At 34.0% G+C, this 27,944-nt stretch overlaps 1 protein-coding gene across 2 annotated transcripts; it reads left to right on the top strand.

Moving 5' to 3' along the window:
* Positions 1–198: 198 nt before the first annotated feature.
* Positions 199–27,187, top strand: SOS1 (sodium proton exchanger, putative (NHX7) (SOS1)). 2 transcript variants are annotated; one of them, XM_011072213.3, is made up of 23 exons: positions 199–751; positions 2,316–2,366; positions 2,516–2,607; positions 5,419–5,496; positions 5,826–5,983; positions 6,081–6,182; positions 6,257–6,374; positions 7,431–7,483; positions 7,559–7,624; positions 9,680–9,724; positions 10,099–10,154; positions 11,092–11,276; positions 16,289–16,336; positions 16,497–16,604; positions 18,086–18,317; positions 21,826–22,128; positions 23,669–23,766; positions 23,842–23,973; positions 24,058–24,276; positions 24,378–24,584; positions 24,840–25,101; positions 26,147–26,433; positions 26,635–27,187. In XM_011072213.3, exons 1-23 carry the CDS (start codon positions 535–537, stop codon positions 26,953–26,955), a joined length of 3,438 nt encoding a protein of 1,145 aa, XP_011070515.1. In that variant the 5' UTR covers positions 199–534; the 3' UTR covers positions 26,956–27,187. The 2 variants fall into 2 exon arrangements, with proteins under 2 accessions (XP_011070515.1, XP_020547393.1); XM_020691734.2 differs by lacking the exons at positions 199–751; positions 2,316–2,366; positions 2,516–2,607; positions 5,419–5,496 and having other exon boundaries at positions 5,844–5,983; positions 6,086–6,182.
* Positions 27,188–27,944: the final 757 nt, after the last annotated feature.

Genomic DNA, 27,944 nt, shown 5'->3' with positions numbered 1-27,944 from the left:
CATCAAACCAAAAGATTAGCTTGGAATTAGAGTAATAATGGTGTGATTATGACAAATGCATCATGATAAACTTTGACTAATACACCAAACACAGACTTAGTTTAGTGAAAACAAATGCAATAATGCCTCTCACTCTACTGTCATGGTAATAAAATAACAACAACTCAGACATCAGAGTGCCTAATCACACATGGTTACAACATCAGAGTGACTGACAGCAAAAGCATCTGGCCTAACATCTGTTCCTTTTTCACCTATGACATCATCACTTGGGCCACCATTTTTTTGACCTGTTCGATTCGCTCTACAGACTCATGAATTTTTATGCAATTCTCTTTGATCAGTAGCGAGTTGAGAAGTATATCCTACTATATCACACGGAGTTGGCAGTTGCGTTGCGGATCTGTGCTCTTTCTCTCACTACGAACTGTAGGGCGTAGACTGAAATCTGCTTGCTCTCGAGAAGTATTGGTGGTTGCATGAGAACGGGGACGAAGGTTCAAGTGTGAGTTGCAGCAACTGCGGAGCGGAATCATGGCTTCGATTTTGACGCCTGGAACTGTGTCGTTGCAGCTGAGGATGTTGGAGGAGGAGGAAACTTCTGCTTCTTCGAGTGGTAGTCCGACTGACGCGGTGATATTCGTCGGGATCAGCTTGGTGTTGGGGATAGCGTCTCGGCACGCACTCAGGGGCACGCGTGTGCCCTACACTGTCGCGCTGCTTGTTCTCGGCATTGGCCTTGGTGCCTTAGGTTTGTGTTGTTAATCAGCTCTTGAACTGGTTTTGTCTGGACGTCTCTTGATGTAAATGGGTATTTTGTTTAGTTCTTTTTTTTTTTACACTGTGCTTACTGTCATCTGTTTGGCATAGATGGAAGTGATGGGATTAGAATCTCTTTCAGGCTACTGATATTAAGAAAGTTTAAAGGCTCTCTTTTATATCATTCTCCACCTCTGGCTATTTAATTCTTAAGTTAGAACTAGAGAGAAATAAGACTAGTATTTGAGTTAAGGGTAAATTTAGCCTATGTAAGAAGATACATAGCCAAATGATTGATGAGGCTGTTGTGGGAATTTATTGACTTCGTCTTCCCTTGCAATCGCTTTGAGCAAACAAGTAACTTGCTTGTGAATTTACGTTCATGCCTTTGGAAGAAAATCCTTGTGGAAGTTCTTTGCAAATATTATTGATTATTTTCGTCCCTACTGCTTTAAGGAATATGCTTTCGATGTGAAATTAAATGAATGGATTCTTCATCAGCACAAGAGAGATGGTAGGAACGTATTACTCTTTACTATTTATCATTGTTTTAATTAATTGAGAAACCAAATTAATGTGAAATCTGCAGTATGCTCAACACTCTCAACATGAAACATCTTGTGTGAATTAATTCAGTTTCTGAAAATAGGCAACTACTTATCTAAAGCAGACTGATAAGATATATGTGAACATTCTTTCAGCATCTCATGCTACAAGACAGTATGTGTGTGACATAGATAGGGACGCTTATAAATGCCACACATTAGAAAGTGAGAGGACAAAAGTTGCGGTTGTTAATGTTATACCTTCATACATATTACCTCTTCCTTTATAAAATCTTTTTTTCTCAAATACATGGCTAACAAAAATTTTTTATCTTTAATTTTCAAGTGCATCTAAAGGCTTACATCAGGAGGCCATTCTCTAATCATCACCTTAAACTTTTTGACTATCAAAATTATCTTGTGGAATTGTGGAGAGAGTATTAGATTCTCCTTATTGCTTCTTTATATATGAACACTGAGCTGGAGATATTAGTTAAGCTGCCGTGATATAGGCTTCTTACTAAAACTGCATCTGTGAATAGTAGTAGCATCTTTATAAGCTTCTTCCTGTAGGTATACATGTGTTCGTGTAAAATTTTACCTGTTTTGTAGCAAGACAATATTGAACCAATTTCTATCACGCTGTCTGGTAAATTGGGAACTGAATTATCTGATGGCAGCCGAATTCCAAGGTACCTCTAATAACAGCTAGTGGTATTGGTAGACCTCATTGAAAGCTGGACTTTGTCTTGTCTTTGTTGATTTATTCTTCCATGTACCTAGAAGTGATAGGGGAAGAAAGCTACCTTTAGATTCAACTTCATTCAGAAATAACCTGTACCATATCTTTTTCTCTCATGGTTATGTGGTGGTTCCTCTTCTGTTTTGTTGTGATTCTGGTGAATAAGAGATTTTCGGTTCTTTTTAAGTGTATAATGTTATGAACTGGTGCAAGTCCATCAAGGAATCAATTTTTGTCAAGTTTTGAGATCTTGATGCACTCTTTTACAGAATATGGGACAAATCACCGGTTGGGAAAGATTGGCGATGGGATTCGTCTATGTAAGTTTGTATTCACTTTTCTTTAAAATTCCAAAAAACTGCTGCTGAAAGAAAATTATTTGCTTCATGCATTTTTACTGTAAAACACATGTTATACATCTGATAATCTGACAGCTGTTTGTAAAAGGCGTCTTGTTCTCCTTCTGTAGGGGCTAATATTGATCCTGATCTTCTCTTGGCTGTGTTCCTTCCTGCACTTCTCTTTGAGAGTTCGTTTTCAATGGAAGTGCACCAGATAAAGGTTCTTCTATTTTTATTTTCCTTTTGATGAATGTGATCACATACGATTTCCCTTTCATCCAGTCCCTCTAATACTATGGATTTTTATGTTCAAAGAGGTGAAGCGCCTTGAAGGCATTTAATTCTAGAACATAGCTGATAGAAGGATGTTCGCACTTTGTGAATGGTGCTTATGGTAGACTTGAAAGTTATAATGTCTAAATTGTAGGAAGGCTTATCAATTAGCTTTCAATAATTGATGTGGGCAATTTGGTGAAAGGAACAAAAAGGAGCAATACCTAATTTAAGAGTATATCTGCCTAGTTGCTTTGCTTCAGCTTTTAGATAATTCTGCTTGTTCTTTGCCTTAGTGTTTGGATAATTTTGTGCTAATGTGACATTTTCTATGGACACTGCTATGAGTTAAACCAATCTATATAGCACTTGTACCAGATTTCTCTCTTTTTTATGAGTTATTGAAACTTAAGTCACATTCAACTACCATGAAATAACCTTAACCTTATTAAGTAACCCTATTGAAGTGTCTGTTATGCCCTTCAATTTGTTAGAAATATGCTTTTACAAACTCAAATCTGGACGTGATATAAGATTGTGATGGCTGTATGAAAAATTTTATCAACAATTTGAAATTGAAATCAATTCCAGTGTTATTATACAATATTTCCCCAGGAGAAAACAATTCCATTATATCTCATGATCTCATCTGGAAACTGGAATCGAAACCAAAGGACCATAGTTTCATTCACTTCTTTAGAAAAGAAAAAGATTGTGCATGTTACATCCATTTGGAATCAAATCAGGTGCCCTTTATTCAATTTCTAACACATAAAATTCTTCGTTGAAAATGTAAAATTAAATTTGGTTGGAGGTTTAGGTTAGGTGCAGTGCTGGGGTGGGATTTGTAGGGACAGGAGTTGTGGTTGGTGATGGTGGGATGATATGTGAAGTTCAGGGTAGCGAGAGTTTGGAGGTGTCAGGTGTGCTTAAGCAACATTAGATAGGGTCTTTAGGGAGGCTTTGACAGAGGGCTGTTTGGGGCTAGTAATTTTTGGGGTGGTTTGATAAGCTTGGAGTATGGCTCAACATATCAGTTGATATTATTGTATCCACATCAGCACTTGCTGTTTCAAGAATATCGAATGATACCTATTACTTTTGAAGTATATGTGTATTGTCCATAATATCCAAGTGTATTAGAAGATATCACAAATACAATGATATTATCTGTTATAGTGGTGAAATTTGAACTTTTTTTTCCCCCCGAAAACTCTTGAAGTGTGATATCTTTAACGTATTATTACATGTGCAATGAAATTTTTATTATTAGTATTAATAAATTATTTTATTATAAAGTCAAGTTTGATAAAAATGTTTATCGAATTTTACTCCAGGACTTCTTAATATATACTAATGAGTAGTAATTTATGTTATTTGTATTTTGTTTTATAATTTACTACTTTTTTTCTTGCATTTTTCACCTATGACCCTAGAATTTCCCGATATACCGCGTTTGATGTGGAACAATGTGTATCGACATTATTACACCGCTAGTTTGAACTATAACTTGGAAGGATGGGATGTCAATTGGCAATGGTTCACAGGGTGGGGTGTTTGGGATGGTTAGAGATATGGGTCTGGCACCTAGTTGACTAAAGAGTGGAGATGGTTTTGAGGGCGGTGGCATGGTAGAGGTGAACGGCATGGGGTGGGTGCTCAATTGGGGGTTGGCCACTTGAAGGGTAGGGTGGGTGCTGGGAAGGGAGAGAGGGGGCTTGTAGGTTGAATGAAAAAGGAAAATGGGTTTTGATTTTAGACCCATACCCACCCAAACTACAATATATTTAGATCCAGCCAACTTTAAATCAAATAATATCCTTTTTAAAGATATTCTTTTGGTTTTACCCAAATGAGAGGGCTAACATGGTATTTTAACATTTACATTCAAGATAGAAGCTATCCATACTCACTTTGTCAATGTGAGAATTTCACAATCCATTAAGTATATGGGGTTTCCGCACCGTGTCTAACAAACTAGGGGTGTTGTCTTGGCCCTTTTTTCTTTAAAAGGAAAAAGAGAAAGGAAACAGAGAGGGAATTTGTAATAACACACAGGATTTTCATGGATTTTTATCTTTCTAAGCAGTTGCAAGAGCGACTGAAGCTACCCTGTGAGGCCCTGGCATAGTTGCAGGAGGTATATTTATATGAATGACACATTTCCTTAAATATAATCTAGGCTTCCAGTGTTTTCACATAATGTTTGATTCACATTGAAACATATAGTGTTAGACTTTTATATTTCTTGCACCACTATTCTAAGTTGCTTTGTCAAGCTTTCTCCAATTATATAAAGAAGCCTTGTCGCTGAGTACTGAATTCCATACTCAGATGGAAATTGCTTTCCATTCACTGGATCAATTTCGTGGAGATTCCAGAGGTTGGAGATTGTCTAAATTGTTTCACTAGAAGCAGAAGCTTGTGTTTGGAGGGGTTGCTATGGGGCATCCCCACATGTTATCTTATGTGCCAATCCTAACATCAAGAAGGAGTGATCACTATTCCTTGATTGGTATAGGAAAATGTCAGTGTACACTCAACCCAGGATTTGAGCAGAATTGCTTTTGTTGTTGTTTTTATCATTCCAGACTCCTGTGGACTCTGACCTGCCTTCTGTTGCCCTATAGCCTTTTGCCTTCAACATTATTTATCTTTTATGTTTTGATTGTAACTTGCTGTTAGTCAATATGCTGTGGTTTTATGATTGATTGTATTATAGTAACCATTTACCATTTGTCTTTCCCATCCAATACAGAGGTGTATAATGCAAATGTTTCTACTTGCTGGCCCCGGTGTGCTCATTTCAACATTTTGTCTTGGAGCTGCTCTAAAGGTTTGAGGAATTCTGCTTTAGCTGCTGTAGATAGTGGTTCAGTAAGTGGTCAGGGTGCTGTTAGAGTCCTAAAACCAGGAGCTCTACAGCTCCTGACCTCTTACCTTTTCGTCGCTCTTCATTGAGCTATCACGCTTCAGAACGGCCTCTTTGAGTCCCTGTCCTTCCCTCTGACTAGATATCGCTATGTTGAGCTCCCCTCTCTAGATGTTGATAAACCAGCAATATCGTCCTCTTAGGATCTTATTGCTGATATATTGCCTCTAGAGAGTACGTCGTTCTTTTCAGTTGGTTTTGTTCTTCAATTGCTGAATTTTAAGAAACTGTAGCTTGCTTTTCCGTATAACTGGAGCTGGAAAACATCATTACTATTGGGCGGCCTCCTCAGTGCTACCGACCCTGTGGCTGTTGTAGCCCTTCTGAAAGAGCTGGGAGCTAGCAAAAAATTGAGTACTATAATTGAAGGGGAGTCCTTGATGAATGACGGGTATCACTATCAATTGTTCTACTGGCTATTAAAATTGTCCAAAAGAGATGGTCTGGCATGAGTAGGTCTGCCCCCATTAATGCATCTGTCATTTCAGGACAGCAATTGTGGTCTATCAGTTATTTTATCGGATGGTTCGTGGCTGGAGCTTTAATTGGGGAGCTGTAATCAAATTTTTGACACAAGTCTCTCTTGGAGCGTACGTTCATCATATACTTTCTATAGACAACGATGCCCAATATATTTATCTTATTTGCTTCTTTCTTGGTACAGTGTAGGTATTGGTCTTGCTTTTGGAATAGCATCTGTCCTGTGGCTGGGATTTATATTCAATGACACGGTTATTGAAATTTCTTTAACACTTGCTGTGAGCTACGTCGCCTACTTCACAGTACGTACCTTACTAAACCTATGCACCTTAATGATATGGCTCTCCATTATTCATTTGGCTGTATTATATCATGCGGTTTTTTTTTTCTTGCCTTCAGATGAGTTATAGGTGTAATGTACTAAAAGCAATTGTCCAGTTTTTGTAAGTCAGATTTTAGTATCTATCATACTGTAGAATCAGTTGCTTTCACATGTTTCACGCCATGTTTCTTGAATATGGATGCGTAGTATCCTGCCAACCGCGGACATTTGGCTTCTATTCATTTAGGACCATTGGGCTTTCCCTGAAGACAAACATGTAATAACCATTCAAAGGTGTCCTTGTTATCATTCTGAAATATATTCAGATTGAAAACAACTTCTGTTCCAAAAAATCTTCAAAGTCCCATAATTGTTACAGGATAACGAGTTGAGAAATACAAAGAAATTCTGCTCAGACGCATCACATAAATTAGCCAAATTGTTGCTGTATGAAGGAATCATTAGTGCTACAATGTTTCATTTTTAAATTGAATTAATGCAATATCAGATAATAACCTACTTGAGCCTGCAATTCCACTTCCGTTTAAATTGAATCCAGTTCTGATATTAGTGGAAATGATTCTTTTTCTCTTCCTCTTCTGTAGGATTACTACTCCTTGTAGTTATTTGACCCCTATTTTGGCTGTTGAAAACATGACTATGCATAAGTTAGCTAATTGTTGAGTGAGATGCTGCTAATTGGACTAACTTTGTATAATCATAACTTCAGGGATTATGAGCTGCAATTGCTACTTGAAGGACTAAAAATGTGAGATTCTATATAAGTTGATTGTTAGCTGGTTTTTACCTGGTTGTGCACCTCCTAATTTTGGATGATTAATCTAATATTGATTTCTGAAATGTGTTCTTACTTACACCAGAAACTTGAAAAGGTCATAAAATTCTTGATTTCCTTTCAAGAATCTGCAGCTTTTTTAACTGCGAATTTTTAAGTAATGATTGTTAGATAGTAGTGTTCATTTTTCTTGATCATTGTCTTTGATATGCAAAAACTGAGCACAAATTATTTGTACAGGCACAAGAAGGGCTTGATGTTTCTGGAGTTTTGACAGTTATGACTCTGGGAATGTAGGTTTCTTTATTTTCTTAAATTGATCATACCACTTGCATAAAAAGCTGCCCTGAATTGAGATGCATGGACAGGTTCTACTCTGCTGTTGCTCGAACTGCCTTTAAGGGTGAAAGTCAGCAAAGCTTGCATCATTTTTGGTACTTCTCTCTGCTTAGTGTCTATCTTGCATGTCTTTTGTGTTTGCCTAATTTGCTGCTTCAATTTTCTACTTTCCCTATCCGCAAAATCTATTCGATTGTTTCTACCAACCAAATTTCATTTGAACTAATCAAACTTTCTGCAGCCACCGATGTAATGACAGCTATTTATATGATGTCACTGTCTAGATACAATACTGAATGTGACAACAATCGTTACTAGCTTTAAGTAAATGACCAGTGCCAGCATGATCCCAGTTAGACTTCTCTCGGTGGAAATGAATTTTCCAAAAACTTGCAGAAAGAAGTTTGATGCAAGTACTCCTTCAAAGAATATCATAGGAACTACAATCAAAGCAGTTGGCCGCTCCTAAAAAATTTACCATCGAAAAGGTAATCCAGTTTCATTTTTCAACAAGGTATCAGAGCGCCCGTATCAAGAGTCAGTTTGTATGATTTCTGTAGCTCCATGTAACCCTGAAAATTAAAATTTTGCCCCTTGATAAGCCTGTCTGCATTGAGGATCCGCTCCAGTGGATCTTGGGACGTCAAATCACTTGATGCAAACAGTATATTGGCATAACGCCATAACCTGTGATCATCCTTTTTCATACACTTGTGTCCAGGACATCCCTGAAACTCTGCTGAGTTTTTGAGAAAAAGAAGACTTCGATTACTGCAGCAAGCTTCCATCCACCCGTCAAATGCAGCTGACCTGTTGATGCTGTGGCATCTTGATTTCTGCCACCATCTTCTGAAGCTTCTTGAGCTTATCATTACATCTTTGGGTAAAAGGAGCAGTGGGTACCTCCCCCCCGTAACAGTCCAACCACCCTATAGTTATTTAAGTGGACTAAGAATGAGTACGAGTCAAAGAAAAGTTCCACCGAGTATTCGGGTTGAATAATTTATGTAGTTTGAATTACAGCCTTGAGTAAACATAGAGACGATTGTGGTCTTAGTTCAATGATCAGTTTTATTGTTTATTGGGCCAAAGTATGCATTAGGCATTTATTATAAGTTCTAGCACTTGCATATTTTTCATCCTCCGGCTAGATTCAGGACTAGAACTACCTCTGCACCTTTCTACAAGGTATTTCTGTTGCTTGGGTTGGACCCTGTAAAAAAAATCCTGTAACGCCTTCCAGAATCTGATACGAGTGAGGAGATGGATTTTTCCTTTTAAAAACATCACCTCTCTGTTGTTTGGTTTTGGGGAGCAAAAACTATGATTTTCTTAATGAAAGGATGATATAAGGCTAAATATACTATGAAGATATTAAAGGTACTACCTCTGGTACAAACAGCCTGTCTGACTATGTATTATCTCCACAATGCTTATCATAGACCAGTTTTATAGTCAAATAAAAACACTTCTTATTTCATGAATCTGTGCCTTTACACATGTCATGCTATCAGAGATTCAGAAGAAGACAAGAAGCGAAGATCTGTAAATATGTCTTTAGTTAGATCATGGTCTTTCTATATAAACTACTGGTCTCTTTCTGTGAATCTGAACATTCCTTATTTAGCAGATTGGGACATGTGAACTATAGGTTTCTTTCTGGAAATATGAATGGGTTGGCAAGCATACTGGTTTATGTAAAATTTAGCTTTTCAAAATTATATGTTTATGTGCCTGTATGTGTATGTAGTTACCTTGCACTTGTTTATTTCCAACTTTAGTTGATGAAACTTTTGTAGAGGGTGGCCTCGAAATAAAGGATGTATAAAACAATCATATCTTACAAAGTGTAGTTATATATTCATACTTATTTAAAATGATTTAAAGGTGGATGAAAAAATTGGTAAAATACAACACAGCCTACTGATTTTGTCTACTTCACAAACATTGGATCAGTAAGCGGAGCCTTAGACAATGATTAAATCATACTCAATGATAAGCTTTTCAATTCCAGCATCATGTCATCATCCATGGGTCTTGTTGGTCTCTTGTGATTTTCTCCTTAATAAGTTTCTGCTATGTTCCGACACTGCTCCACTGCTTATATCAATTGCAAGATTGGGTTTTTATTATGTGTAAATTATTTTCAGGGAAATGGTGGCTTATATTGCCAATACATTAATCTTCATCTTAAGGTAAGAAACGTCTTCTAGCATTCTTGTACCTTCTTTGAACCTTTTCTTGTGCTATTTGGGGGTCAACTTCCCATTGTATTTCAACTCTTCAAACTAGAGAAAGATAATCAATATTTTTATCAGAAAATGTAAAAACATTCTACATTCTTAAAGTTGTGATCAAAGATAATTGTTGGGCACATGTCCCATCCAAAAATTGATGTCCAGACTCCAGACATTGACTATCTTCCACATCCGTGATTTTTTTGTGGTCAGGGATTGTGTTTGAACGTCTTAGTTCGAGTTTTTTAATTTGACATAATTTCTTTTGTATCAACCAATTGATAAAAGCTATTATTTACTTAGTGCTCCTGTTTGCCTTTTTCTCTTTGCAGTGGAGTAGTTATAGCTGAAAGTGTTCTCCAAAATGACAGCATATTTAAAACCCATGGTACATTATCTTCTTTCCATTAACACGCGTAAAAAGCTAGGACGTTCAACCTGTTTATGAGCTCTTTAATTGTTATACTTTTCGACCTATATTGTTAAATTTATGTAGTTGTAGAGCATGATTGGTACTTTAGGCAAATAATTCATTGTTTTAAGTTAGGAGTGTTCTATAATTACTGCTACTTCTGTATTTATTCATATAGGTTGAGTAGTGAATAACATATATGCCCCAGAATCTGTTATTTAAACATGGTAGCGTGAGGCTAATCTCCTAAATACAGCAATAACATTGAATATAAAAAAATACATAGGAAAAGAGCTGCCACTGTTATTTCATAAACCCAAAATGCAAACGCTGTCAATGGGATTATAGCCACTTGTCCTACAAAACCTTAGATCGAAACTGGAAATGTTGCAGCTGTCTGAAGTATTTCCATCTTCGCCATCATTAATCCCTAGATTTGTGTCCTGTATCTATCTTGTTGGACCTGTCGCTGTTGCTTATGTTACCATCCATCTCTATTGTGATCGCCACGGTTTCTCCTAAGTCCATTGTTGTTTTTCTGTCACCTTTTCAGATTTCTCCCCGTCATCACCCCTTTTCAAAGCCCAAATTGAATACTTCTCCATGTCTCTTGCCCTCTTCAATGGTCTGTGTCGTCCATTTGTTTGCTAACTTTCCCTCACAGACTTCATAGCCAACAAAATTGATTGAAGTTGACACATAATGTCCCAAAATACATCATATATATCACCAACTCTTAACTAATTAATACTACATAATATAGTATACGAACCAAGAAAATTGAAACGAAATTCATGATCAGGTCAAAACTCTAACATGACATTGGTGTTCCTTTACATTACATTGTCCCTGATCATAATAAGTTTCTACTATTAACTTTATTTTCTCTTGACTTCTGTTATTTCTATCACAGAACATTCTTGGGGTTATCTGTTCCTTCTATATGCGTTTGTTCAAGTTGCTAGAGTGGTTGTAGTTGCAGTATTGTTTCCATTTCTGCAATATTTTGGTTATGGTCTGGACTGGAAAGAAGCTATTATTCTTGTCTGGTCTGGTCTGCGTGGGGCTGTAGCATTGTCACTTTCACTCTCTGTTATGGTAAGTTATTCTAGCATCTTTATTCAGCTGTTTCTTTCTGTCTAATAATGAAGGCTTTAATTTGACTTCAGGCAGTGTGATTTTGTCTTTGTGTTGTTTTCTTACCATGATCATTACTTCTAACTCATATAGTTTGTTCACTTTTGGTTTGTTGTTAATAAGGGCCAACAGGTTGAAATCCTGCAATGGACTTTAACTGAAGGCAAATATAAACTTGCTCGGTGATTTTTTAAGTGAAAGATTCAGTTGAGTTTGCTATATAATTTTGATTCATTTCACAATTTTTCTAAAAATTTTTTACTACTTGCCAATTTATAGACTCCTTGCGTTGTCTAATGAGTTACCCCGAGTGTTTTCTTTCTGACGTGCATGTTCCGGTTTTAATCTCTTTCTGATATTTGTATCTGCTTCATCCTATGTTCATCTAAAAAATATGCGAAATCCCTTGAGATTCCTACCTGATTAGAATTGGTAATGCTCTCCCTTGATTGGTGTGGTTAATGGTACATGAAATGTTAACTTTGTGCAAGTTTCGTACAATGTAATTATATCTTGAACAAAAGTGATATATGGTGTGATCTAGCTTTGCTAATCTGCTGGAGAGTATTGGGAAAATTATGAACATTAGCTTTGGTTCACTGTTATTTGGAGTCTAGCTAACCAAAGCTCAGTTTTGTCAGTTGCTTTTGATGCTGGTGCCAAAGTCAGTGAGTGAGAATTCCGCGTTATTGGCCTTTTCTACCATTTTTCGAATGAGGCCCGAGTACATAGTTGTTTCAGTTCTTGATGTCGTTGCTTATGTAAACGTTGTCTCCTATCCAAATTTGGTTTTGTTCCTCAAAAATAATTTTCCGTCCCCGAGAACATAAGAAACATACTCCCACATTATCAAACTCCCTTCCCAAATATTATATATCAAGTAATGATTTTCAAATAAAAATTGTTACCTTCTTTTCTAGTTTGCTTCCATAATATCGTACTCTTGACAAAATTAAGGTACAGCAAGAGTCAGAAGAGTATAAAATATTGTCTACTTTTAAAGGTTGTCCTTGAAGATTCGAACCAGCGGTTGGAAGTTAATGGTGTAGGTTTATTACTTTAATTGAAATGATGGTTTTGGAGGAACTAGGAATTTGTACTTTTTGGTTTATCATACCTTCATATTATAAAAGATAGATGATCTGGAAATGAAAGTAGATGAGTTTGACACTAAAACTAAATCAACTAATTAGATAATTTTGTTTTAGATTTTATTGCCAAATGCCAACTTAATAGTTTCAGTAACTTTTAGTTAAGTAGTTTTTGGTCTTCAATGTGTAATTTTTGCTTGATATTTTCTAAGCTTTACCTTTTCTTTTCTTTTCTCTTATTTTTTATTTTTTTGGGCCGGTAGGGTGGTGGTGGGTGGTTGTAAATGTTTCCTTTTGAATTTTTTTTGGAATAATTACATTTACACTCCCGCACCTATTGTCTTTTTACACAAACCATCATTGCCTTTTGAAAAATTACAGAAAGCACCCCTGACAGCTTTTAAAACCCAAAAATGCCCCTATTGACTATGTCAACCTTTAAAATAAATTTTCAAGGACAAAAATGCCCTTAGGGGTGTTTCTGTAATTATCAAAAGGTATAATGGGTGTCAAAGCAATTTTTTTAAGATGAGTAATATAATCGCATATATTATTTTTATTATTTATACCAATTTTTAATTTAAATATAAATTATTATATTAAATTTTTTTATTGAATCTCTATATAAAATTGCACCTTTTAATAATTAAAATATTAAATTATTTAATCAATATATAAATTATCCTTTAGTAAAATTATTTATCCTCTATTTTTATTTATAACTAAATTAAAAAAAATTATGTATTTTATATAAATCATATTAGAATTAATAAAATAAATAATTTATTTATTAAAAAGATATTTTAAATTACTACATTATTTATTTTAAAAGAATTATCCCTTCTTCCCCAGCTACACCCGCCATGCCCAGCCTAACCTCGTTTCATTAAAATATCTTTTTAATAAATAAATTAATTTATTTTATTAATTCTAATTATATTTTTATAAACTATATAAATTATTTTTAATTTTCATTTTAATAAAACTTAGTTATAAATAAAAATAGAGGATAACTAATCTTTAACTTTAATAATTTCAAATAATATATACAAGTGTTAAAATTTTTTAATTTAAACTTGTAATCTATTAATTAATTTTATTTATATATTGATTAAATAATTTAATATTTTAATTATTAAAAGGTATAATTTTATATAGAGATTCCATAAAAAAAAGTTAATAAAGTAATTTAAATATAAATTAAAAATTGGTAATAATTATTAAAAAAAATATGGGGTCATATTACTCATCTTCATAAATATTACTTTGACATCCCTTCTATCTTTTGCTAATTATAAAAACACCCTAAGGGCATTTCTATCCTTAAAAAGTTATTTTAAAGGTTGACCTAGTCAACAGAGGCATTTTTGATTTTCAAAGCTGCTAGGGGTGGTTCTGTAATTTTTCAAAAAATAGGAGTAGTTTGTGTAAAAAGGCAATAGGTGGAGGGGTGTAAATGTAATTATCCTTTTTTTTTCACATAATATTGAATAATAAAAATTATGTGAAATTTCTATTATAGATAATTTTATACTATTACACACATAGAGTGTGCAACAAATTACTGATAGTAATTGTCAGTTTGGAGTGCATTTACTATACATTATAATTATAAAATTGCCTCCAATTGGTTGGCTTACTTGACTTTAAAAGATTATTTTTCAGTTAAAGATTAGTATGGAACTCCTAAAATAAACTCTTATATCCATAAAACTCATGAAAATAATAATTTGAATAACCCATCCAACAACTTTTGTTTGGAAAAATCCACCATTCAAATTTGAATGAGAGTTATGATTGTATGAATTTCAAGCTAGATTGCCATTAGTTTTCTTACATTTCAGAAACAAATGAATTGTAATCTGTGATGGAATTTCTGTCTTGTTTATTTGCAAACTGGAAATTCATACAATTATGATTTTTATCTTTTAGATGCTTAAGTATAAACTTGTTTTATGAGATAATAAATTTTGAATTTGTATGAAGTTTATAACATGTTAATTAACTTAAAAGTATTTTTCTTTTTTATTTTTTAGATGCGTTAAGTATAAACTTGTTTTATGAGATAATAAATTTTGAATTTGTGTGAAGTTTATAACATGTTAATTAACTTAAAAGTATTTTTCTTTTCATTTTAAGACGTAATTTTTTTTCTTTTCATTGTTAAGAAATACAAAAGGTCTTACTAGTTCAAGAGAGAAAATTTAAATTATAACTGATACAACTTACCAAATGCTAAACACAAATGAAAAATTTATATAAATGAACCTGATTGTATTTTATTAATCTAAGAAGTCAATGGTAATTTAGTCCAAAATCATTACATTTTAATTATGTTAATGTAAAAGTTAATGGTTGGGTTCATTCTGAAGAAAAGTTGATGTAATAGGTTTTTCAACCGATTTTCATGGATATTTTAGATGTAAGATCTTATTGTAAGGTACTTGTTTTATGTTTTACTAAACTATTGTATAAATTTATGTATAATACAGGAGTAATGTGGGATCTTTAGATCCAAACTGTTTTCCAAATTCAAATCTACTCATTCAAATCAATCAAGGATGATGCTTGGAAAATCTTTGGCAAACTCATAATGTTTTCTTGTATTTTTGTTTGGTGATTTCTATTTTTTTATTATTTTTGTTTCAACTTTTGACTTAATATTTTTTACCATTAACTAAACTTTGATATTACATTAATATAAATAGTGCTATGCTCCACAATATATTCTAAGAAGTAACATTCAAACATTAACACTACATTTTACAATTCAAAAAATGTGGGGAAGTTAATTTACAAAACAACTAAATTCATTAATTTTAATTAGCAGGTTAATGCTAATTTAGTTAAGAAACTACAAGCTATGGACCTTTCACTCATTAAGAATGAAAAAAATCTTCCATCAATTTTACTAATGTGAATTTACATGCTACCTCTTATAAATGCTAATATGAGGTTTACAAATTCAAGTTAAAAAAAATAATTTAAAATTTTATATTTCAGAACAAATAAGACAAGTTTTGTTTTCTATTTGACCTTTTATAATAATACTTAGCATTTCAGTTACTTTATTAAGATATAGTATTGGTCTAGGAATCTAAGTACCTTAAGTGTGATTGGTTAACATTGTATTGGTAATTACTTTTGTTATGTCTTACAAGGGCATATATGCCTTCTTATAATAGGAATAAATATTTATAAAAATACACAATTCAGATATAGTAAAGATGATCTTGCAACGCATATATTTTTATATATCTTTATAAATATCTAAATATTAGATAACAAAGATATATACTTGTATACTCAATTCACACCCTCACACAGACATATATATATATTGACACACATACACACACTAGTACTGTAACAATATATATAGTAAAATAAAAACTATATGTGAGACATCTAACAAGATGGAAACTTACATGAAAGACATCTATAGTAGAAAATGTCTCTCCAAAAATAAAACCAATCATACTTCACAACCTCAGTTAATTTTTTCATGTCATTTATCAAAAAATTGTTTGAAACTTCCTGAAAACAAACCGGAATTAACCCTAAGTTTCTATAAGTTGAAGAACCTCTTTGGTTTAATGGTTCTCATTCGTACCATTCAAATTACTATGAGTGTGTGTTTAATTCTGCATGCATGAGTTCTAATGGTTTCCTATTTTCATGCTGAGGAATAACGTCACTTGCTGGGTGTCTCATGCTTCAATTTTCATGCCAGCTATTTGTATAAATAGACACTAATTATATGAGTTTCTGAAGTAACGGTTGTCATACTTTGATACAAGAACCTGAGTCTCAAACTAAGAAATGAGGTGGTTCTTCAACAAATTTGATGATCATCTAATTTTGTCTTTATTGGTATTTCAGCGTTCCAGTGACGGGTCACCATATATCAGTTCTGATACTGGAACTCTGGTACGCCATGTGAAATTAAATTAATCAACTGCTAGTTTCACTATAATGAATGTGGAGTACATATATGGTCTCTATATTCGATCAACTCTCTCACTCACACATGGTGATTGTTGTGTTTATATGTTTAGTTACTATATGACTATAGTTTTTTCTTTTGCAGTTTGTGTTTTTAACTGGTGGAATCGTATTCCTTACACTTATTGTTAATGGATCAACTACACAGTTTCTTCTACGTATTCTTAAGATGGATAAGCTATCGGCAGCAAAGGTACAGTTATTTTGATCTCTGTGTTATTCTGCATCTATTTTTTAAATGTTCTTAACAATCAATGTAACAGAGAATTAGAGATACATACAAGAACAATCGCATGAAACCACCAATAAGCAACAATTGCTTACATAGACAATCAAGAACATAAGAGCAAAATATAGTTCAAATGATGCCTCATCCATTACTTGGAGTTGTGGTCTATGGGCAGCGTTGTTTATATTTCATTAGTCTATGAACATGAGTTGATACATCTTGTATGCTTTTCCATCTTATTGATTCTGGTGCAACCTGTAATTGTTGACAAGGTTTATTTCCTCAAGAACAAGCAGAGGATCATAACCTGTTTTAGAGAAAAGCTCAGTTGCTACATGTGCTATCTCATTTTCAGGATGTATGCCAGGATTCGAATATATATGAACTCATAACATGCTACTCTAACATTAGGAATTCCATAGAATTTCATTGGAAGCTCCACGGCCGATATCCTTTTCTTATACTTGTACTTCATGGCTTTTTCTCTAGGAAATTTGACCTGTCACACAGCTTAATAGTTTTGTGGTCCAACTAGCACATGTAATGCGGGTGTTCTCCTCCAGTTGTCTTGCGACTCATATACAATCTAATACTCTTGACGTAGGGATGGACGCAGTGCACGTAGAATATGTCTATAAAGTGGTCCAAAGAACTGAAAGAGGAAGAAAACAGGCACACCTGGTATATGACACCATCAATACGAGTACCTGACATGTTTTAGATAGGATGGGAACGGGATATTTTTGAATACTAGAAGTTTTTAGTAAGAAAAGAAAAACAAATCCTATCGAAGTATCCGAAAAAACTGAAAGAGGAAAAAGAACGGGCATGCATGGTATTTGACACCAACAGTATGAGTATCTGACATGTGTTGGATAGGATGCGACTTGAAATACTAGAAGTTTTGGGTAAAAAATAGCAAATACAGATTCTAGCAGTCATTTTGTTTGAACTTTTTCCTCCCCCTTCAGGTCATTTCGTTGTCATGTTGTGTCCAAACAGTCATGCCTACCCATAACATTGTTTGAGTTCTACTGATGAAATGGCTGGAAGCTATGATGTTTTCTCTATGATGGATCTTCCAAAATGTTAGCCAAGGGTGTTCAATCATGGCTCATTGGTTTCGTATATCTGTCCTCGCACTTACTATTTCTGATTTTGTCTACCTATAAATTTTAGCTGATGAGCAGAGAATTTTACTATTGTTGTTAGAATTAAGCCATGTGTATTTTGGCCACAATGGATATATTTTTCATATTGCACCTGTTAAAATAAAGTGTGTTATATTTATGAGTTTATCAATTGAAATATTAACATATGCATGTGTGTACACTATGTATGAATGAATATGCATTCATATGTGGTGCATAAGATTGTCTAAATGTAGTTTTTATACTCAAAAGGTTCTTATTAACTAACAATTTTTTATTTGTCATACTTGGCAGAGGCGAATATTGAATTATACAAAGTACGAAATGTTGAACAAAGCACTAGAGGCCTTTGGTGACCTTGGGGATGATGAGGAATTAGGACCTGCTGACTGGCCTACTGTTAAACGATACATAAAAAGCTTAAATGATGTGGATAGTGAACAAGTTCACCCACATTCTTCATCCGAAAATGATGGCAATCTTGACAATATGAATTTGAAAGATATTCGAGTGCGCTTCTTAAATGGTAAGTAATCTATTACTTTATATCCTTGAATCTCAAATTACAATAGCTGATTATTTTACTTTTAATTTTTAGATATATGTGAAAGATAGTGTTTGTAACTCTTATAATCCCATTCACAGTATTGTTTAATTATAAGAAAGGACCTTCTAGTTTATTCATTTTATGCTGATATCTAATTGCAGTATTTATTTGTCAACTTATAGTTCAAAATCGTAGAAACAAATACAATAATTGTTCCACTGCATTAAAGATGTTGTCCTTGAATTATGTCAAGGATCTTTAGTCTTTTGCAATATAGACCCTTCAATTTCAAAAGAACAACTCCTTTGCTATAATTTGAGCTATTGACATGACAAGATTTAGATCTGAAAGTTTTTAATTTATGTCATTTAGTTGGATAAGTTGTTATTGCGCATGTTCATCAGGATTAACATCATCTCATTGACCTCAAGTTTCTTTAATGCTGACAATAGTTTGGTGTATTTTACATTTCTTGTTTTTGTGATATCTATTATAATCCTTGAATAAAAGGTAAATTATTAATTTGTATAAAGTGAATTTATAACTATCTTTTTTATTAGATGTTAATCACTTTACAAAGTTAATGATAGTCAAATTCTAATGAAAATTGAAACAAAAAAATATTAATAATAAGGAAATTATAAACTTGTTAAGTTAAGTAGTGTTGGGACCTTAATGGAATTAAAATAAATAATAGTAAAGAATTAAATAAGGAATTATATGCACGAAAAAACGACCAACGAGAAATCACATTATTTTAAATTTTCTAAATCTCTTCGTCATTCTTCAACAAAATTAAATGATGGTCTGATGCTTATGGAAATTAAAAAAAATAATAATATAATGAATTGTAATTCTTACTAAATTAAGTGGTTTTGAAATTCTAATGGAAATTAAAATAAAGATTAATTAAGAACTAAAGGAAGATTCAGATGTAAGGCAACATCACTAAACTAATCAACAAGAAAATCATATTGTTTTAAATTTCTAGTGAGTCTTTTCTCTATTCCTTAATTTGGCAAATACCGGAACATAATAGAAAATTATCAAAGGGATACTTTGATGAGAGTTTCCAAGAACTGATAACATAAACAACTTGTATAATATACAATATTAAAAGGATCTGAAAGATTTACAGGAATAAGGGAGTATATTGATAGATCTCGATATGAGTTCCCAACACTAATACCATAAATACATATATTTATGTACTATAAAGGACAAATAGGAATAAAAAAATGTTATGTGAAAATGGAGATACTAATTTATCTTCATGTATATATATTATTATCCTTAGAGGACTTTTTCATGATTAGGTTATGTGTTTAAATTTTTGACTCTATAGCATTAAAAATATCACATATGACCTTTTAAAACTTGATTCAGGATATAACTAATTTTTCATGCATATCATGTGATTTTTCAGACATGAATCAGAGACATTAAAGTTACTCAACTATGACATATTTCTTTTCTCCCTTCAGTGGCATATCTTTTATTTATTCTTAAAGAATAAGGTAAAAGTTGAATATTTATGTTTAATCGTAAGCCATCTAATCATATCAATAAAAAGGAGCTAATGTTATTACAATTAAAAGCAAAGAAAATAGAATTATTCTTCTGCTTTAAAGATGTAGGGAAGCTTACTATAATCAAGTACAACAATATTGACATTTTCAGACCATCGACTACTATAGTATAGATATAAACATATATGCTTAACATTAAATTGCTAGGATGTGCAACAATTGGCATTGATTATATAGGAAAGGAAATATGTGAAGATATCTAGTTCATTAATTATTTGTTGGTTGAAAAATAAAATTGAAGTTGTGAAAGTGGGCACATGAAATTATCTTGAAGAGAAACATGGCTTGATTTCCCTTTATAAAGGGAACAGAAAAAAAGGGGAATAAGAACGATGATATTGATCCAAATTCTAAATGATAATGAGACATAGCAGTTTTTTCCCCAAAAAAAAAAGGAAATGACAAGGAAGAAAAAGCCACAGAAATTCATGAAACCAAGGGTTCCAACCACCAAGATCAAACAAGAGAAGGGGATAATAGGGCCATGAGTTCACATTATAATTTATTTAATTATATTGTTAATTAGCTCTTAAATTTTTATTGCATGGAAAACTTTTGCAATAATTTTTTTTAGCACTCAGTGAAATAATATGTTTTTATTTATGAAGTGCCTATGTATAATGATCTCTTTGTTTTTGAAATATCTTTTTTATTTTAATTCTGACTTAATTAACAATTTTTTCGAGGTAATATAGACTGCTTGCAATACATGCGGCTTTTATTAGTACACTAAAATGACTAAAAGATCTATTCAATTAAATATCACGCCACGAGATTATTCTAGTGTCAATTTGAGTTCATTCAGTTGTAGTTGTTATTTATATGCTAATTGAACATTATAGTTTGGCTTGTTTTAAACAACGAAATAACTAAATAGAGCAACCCCAAAATAAAGGAAATTCGACCAATCAAATAATTCGGCTACTTGAGATATATTTTGGTACTGATTCTTGAATTTCAAATCTTCTCTCTTTGATATGCTTGTCTCAGATCATTTTTCCTTTGCTAATGAACTTTCCTCAGGCAGATAAAATACAGGCACAAATTGAAAGATTTAACAAGGGCAACAACAATAAATAACATCAGAGCTAAAGACGGAAGTCAGAGACAACAAACTTTAGATTTCATAAACACTTGGTAAAACTAACAAGTTTCCATATAGATGAAGTCAATTCAATGAAATCTGATGCATGTTAAGTGCACTTAACATCTAAGCAATATTATCAGGAATGAAATGAAATGGTCTTTTGATTTGGATGGGACACATGGATGACTGGAAATGATGGGTCATGGATGGGTATCGCCCATGACTATAGAAGTACATATGCTGATTCTCAGTATCAAGCTCAACGAAATCACTTGAAGATGTGAATGCCCCAAATTACCATAAGAGACCTTAAAGTAACTGACTGAGTATCACACAATCACCCTGTAATTGTCCCACATCAATGATGAAAACAATGTGACTTAAGAAGAACTGCATCTGTCTGTAAATAGAAATTAGCATTATCAGACTGATCTAGAACAAATGGTTCATTTTTAATATATGTCCATGTTAATGGTGAATCTAGGGTTGGGTTCCCCACCTGATATTAAGCACAAAATAGTTCCATCATAAACCTCTGAACCTGAGGCTCTTGAGCATGCCCAGGGAAGCAGAAAGTTATTCGAGATTAACTGCTCTCAGATACCAAAGTTGAGAGAAAGAAAGAGTCTGTTCTTGTTTGAGAGGGCATGTGAACGTTTTCTACATATTCAACAAAATACGGCCATGCATGATTTCTTAAGTTCAATCTGTATCCAACAAATAGAGTGTGTACAGTACTGATGTGGAAACTTTCTTTTAAGTGCAATAGCATGCAGATGCTGTCTAATTTAAGGAGGTAATGTGATTTCAGGTGTTCAGGCAGCTTACTGGGTCATGCTTGATGAAGGAAGGATCAACCAGACAACTGCTAATCTTCTAATGCAATCTGTTGATGAGGCAATTGACCTGGTATCCGATGAAGCTTTGTGTGATTGGAGAGGATTAAAATCTTATGTGAACATCCCGAATCACTATAAGTTTCTTCAATCGAGCATTGTTCCTCAAAAGCTTGTTACATACTTCACTGTTGAGAGATTAGAGGCCGCATGCTATATTTGTGCTGCGTTTCTTCGTGCCCATAGAATTGCAAGACAACAACTGCATGACTTCATTGGTAAGAATTTACGGCGATCTTTATTTTCGTTATTTTCATATGATGGAAGCTAATTACTATGTTATTTTGTCATTTCTTTTTCCCATCCATAAAATTCAGCCCTAGTCTAAAAGATTTCATTTCAAACAAGAATTTGGAACTGTCTTGTGTTGCTTGATTGGATATACCTGCAAGCAAAGTACTTGATAGTTAGGATTAACATCTTTATATTTAAGAAGTGAGATGCCACTTTGTAGTGTTTACCTATTTTATTGGGAACCTTGCAGAGTTGAGCCTTCTGCATCCACCTACTTTCGCTTATCAACTGTGTGATATATTCATGTTACTTCGGAAATACAACTAATTGTCATTTATGTGAGAAGACACCAGAGAAAATACAAATAACAAAGATATGATGGAAGTTTTATGGTAGAACAGTACAGAAAGGATTCCAGCATCTGATGTCAACAATGTTTTTACATAGGATGTATTAGATCTGTATGACTAGTTATATATCAAATTTTGGAAACAAAAATAAAAATGTTATTCATTGTTACTAAAATTTGGGACACATGATGTCCACCCATTTCACCAAGCTGGCATTAGGACAAACCCTGACAGAATTGCAGACAACTTCTCAATGATATTAGTATATTATGCTGCCCTGAAGTTTTTCTTTGGTATGCCAGTAGCAATAATAGCTAATGAGCAAGGCTCTTGTCCTCCCAAGCCAAAATCCATAATATGATGATGTGAGGATGATACATTATGTGAAAGGCTGAGTCTTTGTCAAAAGATTGTTGTTTATGATCTCCACAAAGAGAAGAACCCTCAGAAAACTTTTAGCTATTGTGCATCGTGTGAAGTACATAGAAAATTCTCTCTCCCTCTCTGGCCCCCCTCCACACACACATATACAGACACTAGACAAACGTTCTCAAAACTCATTCTTTTACATCCTCTAAGTTTAATTTTAGAAAACATTCTGCAATAACTAAAATCAACTAAAATCTTAGCATAGTAGCTCAATCTCTTTCATGGTTCGCACCATGGTTTTATTTTTTTTCTCCTCTTCTGCTACCTGGAGAAATGCACAGTTTCTGTAATGAAAGTTTCTTGTTGTTTATTTTATTTAAACTATTAAACTCAATACTTGTCATCAGCAACCATAACATTACTTCTTCTAGATCCATATTCCCATCGGCCGCCTTATCAAATATCAACTGTTCTTTTTTGCTTCAAAAAATCATAGGTGGTGTTAATCACATTACACAGGATCAAGTCTTTCTGAGAGATATTATTGCATGTTGTACTTGATCCTAGTTTTTTCTGGTCAGCATATTCAGCTTCTTGTTATACTTGTTTTAAGTTTAGCGTTGTTTGGAATGTAATGTGATGCTGTCAATGGTTAGTTCCGGTAGAAATTTTCCCAATAAGCTTGACTATATCAGGCACTTTTTAGTATATTTATATTTTATTCCCTAATGCATCTCCAAATTGCATCTTTCAACAAAAAGCAATTTTCTCAGTTATGTTTCTTACACATGCACTGATACTTCAGGAGACAGTGAGATTGCAGCGATGGTAATTAGGGAAAGTGAGCAGGAAGGAGAAGAACCAAAGGCTTTTCTAGAAGACGTGCGTGTTACATTTCCTCAGGTATGTTGACAGTAAATTTGTGACCTTCATTGCAGCATAAAAGCTCCATAAGATTTATGATTGGCAACCTTTCAGGTGCTACGTGTTGTAAAAACAAGACAAGTCACATATTCTGTGCTGAACCATTTGATTGATTATGTTCATAATCTTGAGAGGATTGGCTTATTAGAAGAAAAAGAGATGACTCATCTACATGATGCTGTCCAGGTAAACTGTAGTCATCCATGTTGTGCTTATCCTCGAATGTTAGTTTTGAAAGTCACACTGACTAAAATTTGAACTTATGTGCAGACTGACTTGAAAAGGCTCTTAAGAAATCCACCTTTGGTTAAAATTCCAAAAATACGGGATTTGATATCTGCCAATCCTTTACTTGGAGCCCTACCTCCCTCAGCGCGTGAGGCATTAGTTGGAACAACGAAAGAAATAATGAAACTATCAGGAGCAACACTTTATAGGGAGGGATCCAAGCCAGCTGGTATCTGGTTAATATCAAATGGAGTAGTGAAGGTATTGAGCAATTATATAGTTGGCACTATGCACATTTAATCATAACTTGCATTCAATGCTAATTTTTGAGTGACTTATGAACAGAAGTTTTTGTTTGGCAGTGGTCAAGGAAAAATATGAGTAATAAGCATTTACTGCACCCGACCTTCACTCATGGAAGTACTCTGGGTTTGTATGAAGTGCTTGCTTCAAAGCCCTACATCTGCGATATTATAACCGATTCTGTGGTACTATGCTTCTTTATAGAGACTGAAAAGATATTTTCTGCATTGAGATCTGATCCTGCAGTGGAAGATTTCTTTTGGCGGGTATGGTCATAGCGGTATTTTTCTTATTGCTTGCTTGACATTAAGTTTCAAAACTTGGTTCATTTACGTATCATTTCCTGCATATTTTAACTGGGGAAAACAGATAGATTATCATTGATGTGAGTGCAGCATACTGTACATTATTTTTCATTTTCCATATTACCAGAATAAAATACATCTTTTCATTCAAATGGTGATTCAAATTATTACGAGTTTTCCTGAGCTATTGTTATTTAATTAGCCTCATTTCTGCAGGAAAGTATCATCATTCTTGGCAAACTCATGCTTCCTCAAATTTTTGAGAAAATGGCAATGCAAGATATACGAACATTTATTGCTGAAAGATCAACGATGAATATATACATAAGGGGGGAGAGTTTTGAATTACTTCATCATTCTGTTGGTCTCCTATTGGAAGGTTTTATAAAAGTGCAAGGTGGGCAAGAAGAGTTGCTTACAGCTCCTGCAGCAATATTGCCACGTGTTGATCAAAGTTTTCGCCAATCTGGAACATTGGGTACGCTAGTGTCACTAATCAGCTACATGTTTTGCTAATAGATATACTACTCTTATAGTTTTTTTCTTTTAACCAACACATCAGGCTTACATTTACACGCTTCTCTCTCTGTATATCTCTGATGTGTCTTCAACTTTTCTCTTGATCTTCTGATTTGATTTTTTGGTGTTCATTTTGGACTGGGAAATAGAGATGACACATGGTATCAATGGTGCATTTAAGACTTACCAGTAGTAATACAGTAACTTTCATGGCAGTATTTGTGGATTATAGTGAAGTTGAAAGAACATGTTTGAGCAAAGACCAAGGTTTTAATATTCATTCACCGAGTTTTGACTTCCATTTATTGTTGATGACCACCCTTTCACATGTTTTCTAATTATAGTATTTCAGCATATTTTCTCTTTAGTCATATTCATTGAAAGAGAATACTCTCTTATCCCTGTGAATTCTGTCTCTTGGATATGTCCTTGAGATCTTATTTCCATGGTTCTATGGAAAGTATCATGCTTCCAAAGGTCTTATCTGATTGAAATTTTTTCTTCATGCTGGGTACTATAGGCACTTCTAAGCTTGACTAATATTTGGATAAAGAAAAAGAGCAGCGCGCATTTATTGGGCATTTTAGCCTTTTTTTTTTATTTTTTTCGTGTTCAATTTTCTTTTATAGCACTATTTAGTTTCTTTCCCTGATAAATATGGTCAAATAAGAGTATATAGGTTCAATGTATTTTCACAATTTTCTGGCAAATATTGATCCTACCCACATATGCCTGTTGTCTGTACTGATACATTTCCACCATTATTATCTTCTTAGTTCTTGAAAACTTTGCTTGCCGAGAAGCACTAGAGAACATGATGCGTCATTAGTTACATTAGTGCACAGCTTTGTGTATGATTAAGAAGCATATTGGTGTTACTGTATTACTTGATTGAAATTACCTCCTAATCTACCTAAAATAAGTTTAAATAGATTGTAATCTTTCATGCGGAAGCAGCTTAGGTCTTCATAGTATAACTTCATTTTGCACTCTTAACTGAGCAGGAAGTTTCTCTCAACAAGTTTCTTCGTATCAAGTTGAGACAAGGGCAAGAGTTATCATATTTGATATTGCTGGATTTGAGGCCGGCAGAACTCTCCAGAAAAGGTCATCTTCACTAATATCACATTCAGCTGATCACCCCTCTGGACCTCTTGGTAGAGAGCACAGTGGTCTAATGAGCTGGCCTGAACAAGTTTCCAAGTCTAAACATCATGATCAGGAAGCAGCGGATGAACAAGGAAATAATTTGTCTGCAAGGGCATTGCAGCTAAGCATCTACGGTAGCATGGTAGGTTAATATCTTATCCGCTTTATTATAACTTAAATACTTGGAATATTATTGCTTAAAACACCCTAGCGCAGCATGGGAATCATTTCAAATTACATCTAGGCTCTACCGAACATGCTTCATTACCCAATTCTTTCTTTCCCCTTCTCTTTTTGAGACGGTGTGTCGTTTTTATGTTTTACAATGTTGTTAAATCATTAGGTAAACATTGGAGGACGACGTACTCGAAGTTTCCCGAGAAGGAGGAGGGCAAAGGCATCTCAGAGTCTGTCATACCCAAGAGTTCCTTCAGGTCATGCACCTGCCATGGTTTCTGTTAAATCAGAAGGCTCCACCACATTGCGGAAGAAACTCCATATGCATGAAAGTAAGCCAGAAAGCCACCTAACACAACACGAAGAGTTGCATCTCAATGAAAGTCGTGCAACAAGAGACGACTCCAGTGATGATTCTGGCTGTGAAGATGAACATATCGTGAGAATCGATTCACCAAGCAGACTATCTTTTCGTCAAGCTCCTTGAAGCCCTTATCATCACTGTACCTCATCTGCTTTCTCAATTCCCTGGCACTTGTCAATTTGTCTGTGTTTACAGGACAGCATGAAATTTTCACGTGCAAGCTGGAAACTGGAAAGGTACATTAGTTCTTCTACTCTTCCAGGAGTTATAGTTTACTCAGACATCAGTCAAGAAAGTATGTGGATGCATATGATAACAAAGATTATGCTCTGAATAAAAGGAATCATTAATGATTCACGTACGTGTAATTACAATATTCGCATGAACTTTTCGCTTTTGGTTCGTTTGTCGAGACACCCTTGCCTCTTCTAATCTAATAGTCTTAGACAGACTGCAGGCAACACACTTGCTCCATTCAAAAATTACATCATTTGAATGGATAGCATGTATGTTGGAGCTGAAAAATTCAAAATAAAGGACAACCATCTTAATAGCTTGTTAAGTACCATAGGCTAGGAATAGGGTGAATCAAATGGACATGGATGAATAAAGATTTGAAGGGTGATAGTATAGACTAGGACAAATAGACTAACTAAATAAGAATTAATAACAAAATCAACCTTATTTAATGTATAATGATTGATTCCAAGAACCAAACATGAAACCCATATCCAAAAATAGAAACTTTGTTTGTAACTTATGGATTTTGAGAAAGTGTGCAGAGCAACAACCCCATCCATTCCCAAGTTGAAGTGGGGATATTGTGGCAGAAAAACAATTTAAAAAAAAAAAAAAGCAAAGAAAAGCGTGAGCACGAGGATGTATGTAAACAGTGCGTGTTTCTGTTATAGTAAGTGATCCCCAGGCATAGTTTGTGTCTGTACTCTGTTGTCTACAGATTTATTCTGTTCCCTCTGCGCCATCACTGCTCTGTCTCTCCTCTTCTGCGGCATGTCCATTCCCCCCCCCCCCCCATGTTGCTTTACTGCTTTTCCTTTTCTTCTTTTAATATTCTCTTACTTTTCATTTCTTGATAAAAAAGAAAAGAACAT

This window comes from Sesamum indicum, linkage group LG2 (assembly GCF_026168435.1).
Source record: "Sesamum indicum cultivar Baizhima isolate 11 linkage group LG2, ASM2616843v1, whole genome shotgun sequence".
Taxonomy (NCBI): domain Eukaryota; kingdom Viridiplantae; phylum Streptophyta; class Magnoliopsida; order Lamiales; family Pedaliaceae; genus Sesamum; species Sesamum indicum.
This window is presented reverse-complemented; position numbering and strand designations above follow the sequence as displayed.